Source organism: Podarcis bocagei, assembly GCF_964188305.1.
Source record: "Podarcis bocagei genome assembly, chromosome: 11".
Classification (NCBI taxonomy): Eukaryota; Metazoa; Chordata; class Lepidosauria; order Squamata; family Lacertidae; genus Podarcis; species Podarcis bocagei.
Genome location: NC_138136.1, coordinates 6,920,385 through 6,933,706, shown reverse-complemented (window position 1 = coordinate 6,933,706; position 13,322 = coordinate 6,920,385). Strand labels below are relative to the sequence as shown.

General features: G+C 40.9%; 1 protein-coding gene across 2 annotated transcripts in view; it reads left to right on the top strand.

Annotated features, from left to right (window-relative positions):
- FRMD3 (FERM domain containing 3) overlaps nucleotides 1–13,322 on the top strand; it is a 130,019-nt gene that overhangs the window by 70,957 nt on the left and 45,740 nt on the right. For both annotated transcript variants that reach the window (XM_081213704.1, XM_081213703.1), the window contains exons 4-5: nucleotides 7,172–7,250; nucleotides 12,429–12,526. In XM_081213704.1, coding sequence (XP_081069830.1) covers nucleotides 7,172–7,250; nucleotides 12,429–12,526 — 177 coding nt within the window. The remainder of the gene's footprint in view (nucleotides 1–7,171; nucleotides 7,251–12,428; nucleotides 12,527–13,322) is intronic.

Sequence of the window (13,322 nt, the reverse complement as noted above, 5' to 3'; positions counted from 1 at the left end):
TAGCTATAATTTGTTGAAATTAAGTGTGAATAGATATTATCAGTCTCTAGGTGACCCCCCCACAAAAAAACATGTGCAATCTGCTCTTAGCATTCTGAAGGAGAAGCAAAAGTGAAGTTAAATAAGCAAACTGATAAATTAATGCCACTATCTGTGGCAAAGAGAACGATAGAACCAGAAGCGAAAGCCCATAAAGTTTAACAGAAAAGTGAAATGGGAGAATATCCTTCCAAGTACTGTGAACCCGGCTGAAAAAAGGCCCTGGGTCAGAGAAAATTCAAGCTTTATGGGATGGTCAAATTCATATCCTGAACCAGATTTTTCATATTCAGTGGCAATTCAATTCTGTTGAACATATTACAAACCCCTCTAATGTGTGGTGCCCTTGTACATGGGATTCCTTCCCATTAACTGTATGGCTGTCAGGCTACCATCCCAAAATACGATTGCAGTGACTCTTACTTGAGAGTAAGGAAGAGATCTTTATTTGGGGTAATATTACATGCTCAGCAGCAAGCGCAAGGTCCAGAAGGCAAGACTCCAAGGTATAATAGCAAGACAAGAGGTTCTTCCATTCAGTTATCTGAATGGAAATTACAAAGATGTCCTGATAGCTGACATAGCCCTTCCAGCAAGCTTTTAAAGATGAGACAGGAAGAGCTCACTCACAAGACTCTCTCACCCTGTGGGTCTGCCCTGGGTCTGAGCCCACCTACGAAGGTGATGCCTGATTCTTGGAGATAAAAATTTCCTGCCTTTCTGCCTCCAGTTCTGCCACTCCCTCATTTGGTTCAGCATCTCTCCCTGGCTGAAGTTCTCCTTTCTCCCTTATGAGGTTCTGCACTCCACAGAAGGGGTGATGGAGAGAGTTAGCAGATCTGCTTCCCCCTCTCTGATATCTTCCTTCATCCTCCCACCTTGGGTGCCATCCTCCCAGCCCTCCATCTGCTCCTTCGTCTTCCTCCTCTTCCGTCCAGGGCTACTAAGCCATGCCAGTTCTTGGCAGAGCGGAGGGGGCCCTGACATCGGCATCTTACAGGAAGCTTTTATCTTTCCCTTCCCTTTGTCTCTTGAATACTCTTGGTGCGTAAGCCAGCGAGTTATTAGCATCACTTTAAAGATGCTGCACTGAATTCATGGCATGGTGTGTAAAATCCTTTTAAACGATTATGATTATGAATCCATTTCAGCAAAAGAGCTGTGCCTCAGATGACAGGGAAGCCTGTGACAAATCTTGGGCCCTCCAGTGTACCAGCTGGGCCTTATCTGACAGATAAAAAGGCTGTTCTGAAAAGAAGGACTCACTGCTACAATAAACTTGATTATTTATGCTTCTTTTGCATGAGAATACTTTAACCAAAATGACATCTTATTTTTCTTTTCCTGTTCCACTTTTCCTTTTCAGTTCTTTGAGTGACTGCTAGGCAAATGGTCTGTTGCATTGTGCATATGTGTGTAATTTACTGGCCAGTGCTGTTTTTCTCATGAGTCACTAACCTTTGTTTATTGTTCCATAGGCTTGTGCCACAGTGCCGCATTAAAAATTGCAAAACCTTCATAAGGAAGTCCACTAAACATATGCAATAGGACTATTGAACTATTGGGCTATTGTCCCCTGCTATTAAAATGGCAATCCTTGCAGCACTTTCCGTCCTTTCCATGCACAACTGAATGATCCTTTAGCACTTTATGCAGGGTGAAGACAAGGCCATGTTCGATAATGGCTTGTGTTTGTTGAGTGTCCATAGAGAAAAGGCTATCCCAGTGAGAAATTTATAGAAAAGCTTATTGCCTGTTCTGGTCAAGACCCCTGTAGACTCCAGTTTTTGTTTAAAGAGTGTATTATATTTCCCTTTATGTTATGGTTGGGCAAACATTAACAAAAAAGCCTGACTGCTTTCAGCTCTTACGCTTGGCATTCACCAAAGCCAAGGCATATTCTGCATAAAAGGTGTGAAATTCAGCCTTAGAGTTTTTGTTTTGTTTTGTTTTAGGATCCTACATTACTGTTGTTCAATGGACAAACGAAACTGATAGGTCATTTTAGTGCCTTACCCACAGTGCTGGGCAAACACTCTATATTAATATAACACTCTGCAGTAATATAATATAGCTACAGTATTTTAATATCTTTGGTATGCCTTTTTGCCCACAACTCATGCCAAGTAACAGATTCATCCTCAAAGTTTCAATTTTTTAAAATTGACATGGGCTTGAAAGTTTTTTTTCTAAAGTGTGGTAGAGGTAAGATGGAAGTAGTTTCAGTAAACTGTGAGTTGGTTGGTAGAACTCTTCTGTGGGTTGGCTGGGATATTTGGCATGGCTTTTTCTGTTGTTTGGTTTGTTCAAGTGCTTTAAGTTCTACATTCACTTCATCTGTCAGTTTCTCTGTTATTGTGCTAAATGTCTCCTCTTTAGCTTCCCTGTGCTGTTCCATTGTTCTCAAAAACTCTTGTGTATGTACTTTCATTTCTATTACATCTAACTGAACAGATTACAGAGCTTGGGTGTCTGGTTCTAGCATTGAAGAATATTTGCTTATGGTCACAAGATGAACAAATTAAAATTGATGTCCATGAGGCACACAATAAGTGGTACAAAAGTTGTGTTGTCTTGGCATTGCTTGATCCTGCTTATTGTTTGAGATGCAAGACAACACTTGGGTAACTTTATGCAAACATAGGGATACTTGTGTATTGTTGAGTCTACTGTGTTTCACATTTCAATTGGTACGTTAGGTTTTGGATGTCATCTTTAGATGCTCTAATGGAAAAAAAAACTGGCTCTAATTGTGCCAACTGTATTACACACATGATTACACTATTCAGATAATTTACAGTTAGATTAAGTCTATGGGATGAGCAGTGGCCAAAGGTTGCCTGAGGACTGAGTGTCCTGATTTGTGCTTAAGTCCTGCCTTCTTTTCCTGCCATGATTGAACAACCATCATATCCTTGTCCAACTAGCTTATTGCGATCTACTACAAAAATCAGAACAAGCAGATAATATTGTATTTGGTATGTCTACAGCAGTTTGGTCTGAGATTGAAATGAGCCCAATGATTCATTACGTATTCCCACCATTTTCTTCTATAAATCTTACACCTCAAGATGATTTTTCTATGCCAGAAATATTCTCTTTCATCTGCTAAAACTGAGAATCCCATGGAAACTTTGGCTTTCCCAACAATGCCTGTCTGCAAAATTTCACCACACAGCTTCATTAACTCATTTCCTCATTCTTGCAGATGTGTGCTTGGCCTTACCTGTCCCAGGTTTTTTAAAAACAAAACAAAATTAAACAAAAATCATCCATTGAATTAGCACAAAACTATAAAACTTCTATCATGTTACCTGTTGCCCTGGTCTTACCATGCTGAACATGATCACGTGGTCCACAATCCCCAGGGGTTGATATCTGTTCAATTGACAGCTTTTTCCAAAATGAAAATAGGCAAAAACAAATGAATACCTGTAAACTAAAGAGCGAACTGAAACATAAATATTCTAAAATACTAAAATGTTGGCACTATATATGCCTTCTTGGGAACATAGTATACTAAATATTGTTGAATGTGTCTGAGATGCTACCATACAACAAGATATGTGTGAGAGTATTTGTTCTAGTAAATATTATTATGCTTTTCAATTTCAAGTTAATGATTATAGTCAATTTAACATGCAAACTGCGGAAAAGAGCTTCAGAAATGTGAAAGGAAATCAACACCCCCTGCCTCCTTCCCCCTCCCTTCCTTCTGTATAAGGAATTTCTGAGTAAGTGAAATTCCTTACTGTGAGAATAGAGAGATTAAAAATATGCAAGACTGACTCTATCATGTGTTGAGTGTTAAAGGATCTGCCATGTTTGCAAAGTCCAGATAATGTTTATTGAAAGGGATACAGGGTCAGAGAGAGGATTGTTGTACCTAAGAAGCTGATACCACTAATCTGTCCAACTTTTCTCCTCCCAGTAGTTTATAACAATTCAAAAATATAGCCACTTGCCCTTTACATGTGAACCATAATCGCCCTTGGCAGAACGTGATTTTTCATTGACAGCTCAGAGCTGGTTCTTAAAACCAGATGAGTCTTTCCATACACTTTAATAGTCTTAGACCTGGTTTAGGATCAAGTAACATGGATATTACTGGGATGCGGGTGGCGCTGTGGGTTAAACCACAGAGCCTCTAGGGCTTGCCGATCAGAAGGTTGGCGGTTCGAATCCCCACTATGGGGTGAGCTCCCGTTGCTCGGTCCCTGCTCCTGCCAAGCTAGCAGTTTGAAAGTACGTCACAGTGCAAGTAGATAAATAGGTACCGCTCCGGCAGGAAGGTAAACGGCGTTTCCATGCACTGCTCTGGATCGCCAGAAGTGGCTTAGTCATGCTGGCCACATACCCGGAAGCTGTACGCCGGCTCCCTCGGCCAATAAAGCGAGATGAGCGCCGCAACCCCAGAGTCAGCCACGATTGGACCTAAAAGTCAGGGGTCCCTTTACCTTTAACATGGATATTCACACATTGTTGTATCCTTGGCCAATACCAAGGAAACCAGTGATCCAAAACATACTGTCGTATTTCTGTACCTAATGAACTGAGCTAGCAAAATGAATTAAAATTTACACAACAGTCTGAATATATTACATTGTTCTTTCTTTCTTCAGCCACTTGCTTCCTTCATCTTATTTATCCATTTGCGGCTGACTTTCACACTCTGCTTCCCCGCTTCCCCGCTTTGCACTGTTTTCCCTTAACCCTCCTCCATTGTCCATTTTATAATTTGTCAATTATTTGCTTCATAACAGTAAGTCAGGTCCTCAAAAGATGAAACTGAGAACTTCATAAAAAACCATTGCTGGTTTCACAAGAGCTGCCTAACTAGTTTTTAAATTATGTGTAATGATGCCATATTGACCCACCCAATCATTGTTGGACTGTCAATGTATTTAAGACTTACAGTTTCTTTATAGAAATACTTAAACATGAATGCATATGATGCATATCACAGTGAAACATAAAAATACAAAAGAATAAAAGAAGAAGCTTTGCCCCTATAGAAGATCCTGGATGTTGTGTTTTATTATGGTGAGAGATGGCTTGGGAGATAATATATCTAATTAATAGAACAATCCTATTATGAATGCTTATTCAGTCTCCACTGTGTTCAGTGGCGCTTATGGTATATGGAATAAAGTAGACATAAAACTGCAGTCCTCCTACATACATTTTCTCCACTGAATGCAATAAGACTTTTGAGGATGCCTGCTTAGGATTACATTATAAGACTGTACCAGTTTCTGGGAACAAGAAGCCACAAGTTTCCAAGATCAAGTAAATATAATAAAACCTCAAAGCAGTTTACAAAGAGGATAAAGCAATAAAATTATCAGTAAAAACAGTTGAAAACAACTATTTAACACGTTTTTAAAGACTCAGGAATGAACCAAAAACAGAAAACACATATAAACAGTCTACATATCTGGGCAGGCTTGTCTAAACAAAAGCGATTTTAGCAGGCACCGGGAAAGACTATAGTAATGGTACCGCCTGGTGTCAATATGCAGAGGATTGATTTTTTGCAAATGTGGAACAGGTATTACGTGGCGCCCATAATGTTGCCAGTCCTGCTGGTTTATTCAGTGCCCGTTCATTCAGAGACTTGCTTCTGAACAAACATGCATGTTGTAAATTACAGCAGGAACCGCTGCTTACCAGGTGGGGGAGGGGAGGCATTGGTGAGGATGTGGCTGCAAGGGTGTAGTGGCAGAGGTGTCGGGGGAGGTCCACAGGTGTGTCTGCACAACCCCAACCTCATCACCGCCTTGCCCCTCCCCCTCCCAGTAAGACACAGTGCTGAGAGTCTCTTGCTATATCTCCACTCCACTGGATGGAGGCCAAATAGTAATTTTATTGCCGCTTGAGAAAGTACCTTGTATTTCTCATTCCATCGCAACCTACAGTCTTCTCCACCACTAAAGACAATTACATAAATAAATAATGCAAGCAGTCTTTTATTTCCCATGTCTTTTCTACCTGCATGTCTAGATTACGCTACACATGAAGTACCGTATTTTTCCGTGTATAAAACTAGGCCCCCCATCTAAAAAATAATGTTAGAAATTAGGGGGTGATTTATACACGGATACATCTCCCCCCATTTTCTTAAATCTGAGCCCCCCAAAATAAGGGGCATCTTATACATGGGGGCAACTCAGAGACGGAAAAATACAATAAATCACCAGAGGTGCCAGCTTGCAATGGCAATTGGGGGGAGCCAACATTGTGTGCATGATGTCATATGTGATGTCAATGTCCTGACATCACGCGGAGCTGGGGGTGGAGTTGAACACAGCAGCCATGTGTCTTCAGTGGCTTCCTCCTCCTTCTCCTGGCACTGCCACCGGTGGGAGGCTGCTTCGATCCTCCTTCCTCTCCACAGCAGCAGGAAGAGGAGAAGGAGGTGGCCACTGGAGCCACGCCATGCTCGGCTCCACAATTCGCCTTTGCGTTTTTTGTACATGGTGGGGCAACCAAAGCCACAAAAATATTGGTGTGTGTGTGGGTGTGTGTGTGTGTGTGTGTGTGTGCAAAAAGGCTTGGCCCCTAGGAGCTGGTGCCCCTCCTCTCATGATATAGTTGCAAAACTGGTGTGTGAATTTAAAGGTGCTACAGGCTGCTGGGCCAAGTAATTCCTAAGCAATATCATCTGAAATCTCTGGAGTGGCAAGCCCTGTCTAAGTACTGAGAGCCTAGCCTTCTGTCTTCTCTGCACAACAAAACAGAACTTTCTGCCTGCTGAATGTCTCCAGACTACAGGAACATGGTTTATAAACCACATTGTCCATATACGGATCATTGCACAGCCCCTGGTCCAGCCCAGATACAACCAATAATTAGGATTTTAAAAAAATCTTTATGGTGGAATTTCTCTGGCTTCCTTTCTTTAATTAAAAAATGACATGGTACACCTCTCTAGTTTAGACTGACTATATTGTGCTTATGCTTAGATCTTCCTTATCACACATTAGATCCGCTTTTTGCTTGTTTCTCTTCTTAATTTGCTGCACTGCATCTCACAAGCTATTCTGAGAAACCAATGGTGACATTTCCTGCAGTGCAAGAGAGGCCATGTTTTATGCTGCTTTTCTCATGCTTTTTCTTTATAATGTTTCAGCTCATCCACCATATACCATGTGCTTTAGAGTGAAATTCTACCCACATGAACCACTGAAGATTAAAGAAGAGCTCACCAGGTATATTTTTTTTTAATCCCTGTCTGTTCATTTAGTCAATATTTTGGGAGCATGGCTAACTCTTATCATCACCTATGATATGCTAACATTCTACACTTTAGCTAACTAAAATTGTCCACTCATATGCTGGAAAATTTATAAACTGCTTTTGGGAGCTGAAATTGGGCCACCAGTGATTAGTAGCAGAGTAAAGGTGTTTATATGAAGCACGCAATGGTGAAGCAGTGGTAGAAAATGGGATGTGAAGCTAGATTCCAGGGCTCCTTTTCTTCTCCTCTAGCCCAGTAGGCCTCTTGGGATACACTGCTTTTGAAATTCCTGCAGGGTTAATCTGTGGCATACTTACTCAGGCGTAAGTCCCACTGGGTTCAATAGGCTTCACACCCACATAAATGTTCATAGTTTCATCCTGGTGGGGGAAGGACACCCACTCGTGCCATGGAACTTCCTCTCCTTTCCTTGTGTGCCCTGTGTGCACCCCCAACGCTCCTGGGCAGATGGGGGGGCGCTGCAGAGAGAGGAGAGGGCAAGGAAGCCCCATTGCATAGGTGGAAGCCCTTGTATCTGGGGGATGACATAGTTGCATACAACTCACAGTTCGAGGTATTCATCTGTTTCCAAACAGAGCTATGGGTTTGGACAGTTCCAGTGTGCATAGAAATAAACCTCTAGGTCATGGGTAGGCAAGCTAAGGCCCGGGGGCTGGATCTGGCCCAATCACCTTCTGAATCCTGCCTGCGGATGATCCAGGAATCAGTGTGTTTTTACATTAGAATGTTTCATTTTATTTAAAATGCATCTCTGTGTTATTTGTGGGGCCTGCCTGGTGTTTTTACATGAGTAGAATGTGTGCTTTTGCACGTCTGGGTTATTTGTGGGGCATAGGAATTCGTTCAAACCCCCCCCCCCCCAAAATATAGTCCGGCCCCCCACAAGGTCTGAGGGACAGTGGACCGGCCCCCTGCTGAAAAAGTTTGCTGACCCCTGCTTTAGGTTCTGGAGCAAGCCTGCCACCAACCAGCATGCTAACTTAATTGTTTTCAATTAATTTTACTTCACTTATTGTTTTATTTTCTTGCAACGTCTTTATACGCCCTGCCTATGAACAACCCTGAAAGTGCTAACATCATAAAAAAGTAAAAAGTAATCATTAAAGTGTATACAAATAATAATTAAAGTGTGGCCACCAACAGAAATAAAAAGCCAAAATGAAAATGGCCATGGTGAGAACTGGTTTTTGCGTGTTTGTTTTTTTACCAAGTTGTGCTTCATAGGAACACTTGCTTTATAGCTGAAATTATGGAGCTAAGTAAACGCAACAGTAGATCTTTGCGGTAGAAAAGCCTTGCCCAGACTGGGACCTTCCTGGGATGTTTTATGAAAGTTTTACAACTCCCATGAGCCGTAGACAGGAGACTTGTGCTACCTGGGTCTGCTGGGAACTGTATTCCAAAATATTTGGAGGACACCAAGCAGTGGAAAACTCTGGAAGACGCGCTTCCCTACCTCTTTCAATCCCTAATTTCTCCCCCGCTAAAAACAGGGTGAGATCTGCTTGCACAAGGTTGGGGGGATAGATGCTTCCTTCATTCCAGAGGGCTGGCAGATACCCCCAGACACATTTTGGCAAAGTGTGGGTAACTGGTGTGGGGGTGAGGAAAAGTCTCACTGTGCAAATGTATTTCCATCGTGCCAGTGAGCAGAGAACACTAATTTTGCCCTCATTTTTCTGCTGTGCCTTCCATGGGATTTTTGTTATGGGGGGACAGAACTGATGTGATTGATCAGTTAAGTATTTCTGTTGTTTTACTTGCTCTAAGGGGCACAGCTGCCCCCCTGCCCCCCCCAGCTATGCCCATGGTCCCTTCATTTTAGAAGCTGCCCATTGCAAACTGGTAATTGTTTATTTCGAACAGTTCAAATTATTCATAAATGAAAATGTAGTTTATTAAAAAATAAAAAATACAACACTGCGTATTGGCAGGAGGTATTATAAATTATTTTTGTCAAGGGCATAAATATTTGAAATAACGTCAGTCTGTCTGGAAAAAGAAAACATTGACAACCCTAGGGAGAGGCTGTGTGAAAATGATGTTTGTTTATTTTGACAGCACACTGTGTGTAGCAATTTGCTCTGTTGGCTGACATTGCCAATTAAGTGTTTTCCTCCATAGGTTGTAAAGATTTTTCACTGAGCAATGGGGAAAATAGTTAAACACCTGGGAGCAAAGCTATGGTAAAGTCACAAATTTAGCAAAAGCAAAATCACCTTAATTTTTATCTCTCCTCTTTTTTTTGCACTGTATGGAGCATCGCTAGCGAAGCTTAAAGGGTGCAAAATCCTTTACAGAGCTAGTGTGTTCTATCAGTTTTTGAAAATGTTCTTTTGGAATTTGTTACTGAAGAATCCTTTGTTCCCAGCTTTCTAGTTGTCCCTAAAGTCGTAATGATGAGACATTGGCAAAGTAAATTTTGGAACAGTCAAATAAGCAAGGGAAACCTTTTAACACAGGGGGCTGCTTTGTATACTACATTTTTATTTGGGACTCGGAAATTAATACCAGCATACATGCCTAGTATTATCATTATTAAGAAAAACATTTCTAAACTGCTCTTCATCCGATGGATGCTAGAAAAATGTACAGCAAACATAAAAATTAATCTAAAATGCAGTTATAATAGCCATCAAAGCAATTACTTACTGAGAGGCAACAAAAGATTTTAAAAGCTAACGGCAGGTTGAAGCAACAGTTATGATGAATGACCCACTTCAAATAGTAATCCATGCATTTTGCATGCTAATTGCACATGGAAAGCAACTGTTAAAGGATTGGACTGCTGTTCCTGTCTATTTTGGAGGTAAAATCTGCAATTTATGCAAATAGATTCAGTTCATATAAGATGTTATACATATGTTGTTGAAACAAAATATAAAAAATCCTTCTAGTAGCACCTTAGAGACCAACTAAGTTTGTTATGTGCACGCACATTTCTTCAGATATGTTGCTGTTTTTCCATTTATTATATGCATAATATGCATTTTTAGTGTTTCAAAATGAGCTCCAGTACTGCTACTACTACTATTAATAAAATGTAGATACTCATCACACTACTGTGTTTTGCAGTGCATTAAATGCTGAATGAATATACTTTTTGAATTGTGGGTGATTTCTGTTGCAAGGGAATATGTTTGCCTTCATTTGTGAGTGAAGATGAAGGACAAAGTGTGCTTCGTGAAATAGCTGTAGGGATACTTTAATCCAGCACTGTCCAATTTATGGTTCAAATTGTATACAAATATAAGCTGTCATCTGATAAGAATTTGGTTTTGGAAACCTACACACTGTATGCTGTCAGTCAGAAACAGGCAACACTAAATGATTATGTCACCACTACTGATCTCTTCCTAAAAACCTATTTGTGCATTATCTCACACTTGATCCTTTTTTTCAACCTTTGAAAACATCAACTTATAGTGATGGGGGAATCCAATGTATCTTGTTTATAGAACAGCGTAGCTGGTACTGAGATGAAAACATTAAATTCCTCTCTGTGGAATTTGTATCAGTTCTCACCAGAATTCAGCCAGTTCCCCAAATGTGCTCTTTAGCCAGAGCAAATTCCCAGGGTAGTGCAAACTGATTTACACAACTAGGAAGTGTTATTAACCCCCCCTTTCATTTAGAGGCTAGTGTGGTACCTCAAAGTATAATCATGCTGTGGACTTATTTAGCACATTGCCTTGTGAAGTAAGAATTTTTGTATCTGTTCACTATAGTGGAACAAATTTTCTCTCTCGAGAATCACTAGCACTTATGTAACGTGAATTTTCCAAAGGAGTTTAATGAACTGTGACTGGCCAAAGATTACATTAGGAAGATGCCACAAAAAGGGCAATTATGAATGCAGCACAACAATAATGAATTCTGCAGTAACCTTCCTTATCGTACCCCACCCCAAACAATTTTTTGAACGATTAAAGATCCCTGGATTTCAGAGTAGAGCTGGGATCCAAATTACTAGAGGACTGGGTGTGGGTTGCTGTTTTGTCGAGAAACAAAAGTCCAAAACTTCCTCATTATGTGTGTGGAAATAGTTACACAGATCTTCAGATCCTAGTCTAGGGATGTAGTTTTCTAATAACCTATGCAAAAAATGTATGTGGCGCACAGTTGCGAACATATTTTCTTGTGTGTTTTTAGTAACCACAGGGAGGCAGCAATCTTGAGCAGAAGACCACTGTGAAAAGGAGGCTGCTTAACCCTTGCCTTTCCAGTCACTTCCCTCACAAACAGTCCCTTCCCCCAAGATCCTTTTTCCACTCGTGGAGAAAAAACATACGGATGCTCCTACCTTTTCCCACAAGGGGAGAAGAGAGCGGCTGGGAGAATGAATCAGAATTGGAAAATGGCCAGAGGGCAAAAGTTCAAGCAGCCCATTCCATCCCTCTCCTAGTCTTTTATTTAAGATTCAGCCTCCCAAGATTCACCTGCTTTTGGGTTAAAAAGAAAAGTCATGGGAAATGATATCTGAACATGAAGTGGGGTCCAGCCACATATGAAAATGTGTTTTCTCTCCTTTCACTGTTCTTAGCATTTTGATTAGAATTGCATGGCAAACTTCCACTTGAATGCCTTAGTCTGATGACTGGAACAGAAACACTGAGCATGGTTTGACTCAAGAGTAGACCCACTCAAGTTAATGAACCCAGCCTAGTCATTTATTCCAGTTGGTCTACTTTGAGTAAAATACCACCCTGTGTAGATTTATACATGGGGAAAAAATGAATGCATTTGCTGTTGTCCTGAGAGTCTTCTGTAGGAACCAAGAATATATTGGAATCTTTTAAAGGCACAGCTGTGATAAAAGGATTATAAATTAAATATTGCATCTCAGCTTTGTTCATAAGCAGCATGCTTAATGTCATTCTTTCTTTTTCAAGACATGGCCCAGTTGGTAGAAAGGAGAAAATATATTCGTACCAGCAACCTGATTTTTACTTTTGCATTGGCTCTCTGGCCAATTACATTAGCTAATGTTGTGATGTACATTGATTAAATGAGAATAAAGGCAAAATAAATATAGAAACAGAATCTTCATAAGATAGGGTCCCGTCCAACTCTACAATTCCATGATTCTATGTCTGTTATATATAGTATTTTTCCTTACACCATGCAGGTACCTTTTATACCTACAAATCAAAAGAGACATTTTCCATGGCCGCTTGCTGTGTTCGTTTTCTGACGCTGCCTTCCTGGGCGCATGCATTGTCCAAGGTAAGTGTAGACAACAGCATCTTCAGACCTTTTCTCAGCTTCACAACCAGATATATATATATATATATATATATTTGCTTTCGTAGATTTTCACGGGTACAGGAATGCAGGTTTTGGTGTCTTCGGGTATCTTCCCGTGTAAGAGTTGGGGTGTCTAGGCGACGTTTCGACGAGGTCTCACTCATCATCTTCAGGCTGGTGCTTTCGGCTTCTTGTTACTAGAACAGAGCAGGATCTCAGTGTTTGAGTTCCTATAAATACTGTTGAGGGGGGTGTGGTGTATAGCCTCCAACGTTCTGGGCAGAGAGGAAGTTCCCAGGTTATTGTGCCTTTTCTTCTTTTGTTCATTAATTACTTGAGGGATATCTTGAGTGATTTCTTGAGTGATATTCTGAGTACCACTTAGGAGGGTCATTAGGTGTGGATTAGTTGCTAAAGCTTTCGTGTCTTGACCTCTTGAGCTAGTGAAGAGTTTTTCTGGGAAAATGGCTGTACTGCACTTAGTTGTGCTCTGGCTTGGCTTCGTGTATAGGGGCGAGCTGCAATCCCTACACAGATCTGGCTGGCACAGGGCACAAAACCACAGCTCGCCCCTATACACGAAGCCAAGCCAGAGCACAACTAAGTGCAGTACAGCCATTTTCCCAGAAAAACTCTTCACTAGCTCAAGAGGTCAAGACACGAAAGCTTTAGCAACTAATCCACACCTAATGACCCTCCTAAGTGGTACTCAGAATATCACTCAAGAAATCACTCAAGATATCCCTCAAGTAATTAATGAACAAAAGAAGAAAAG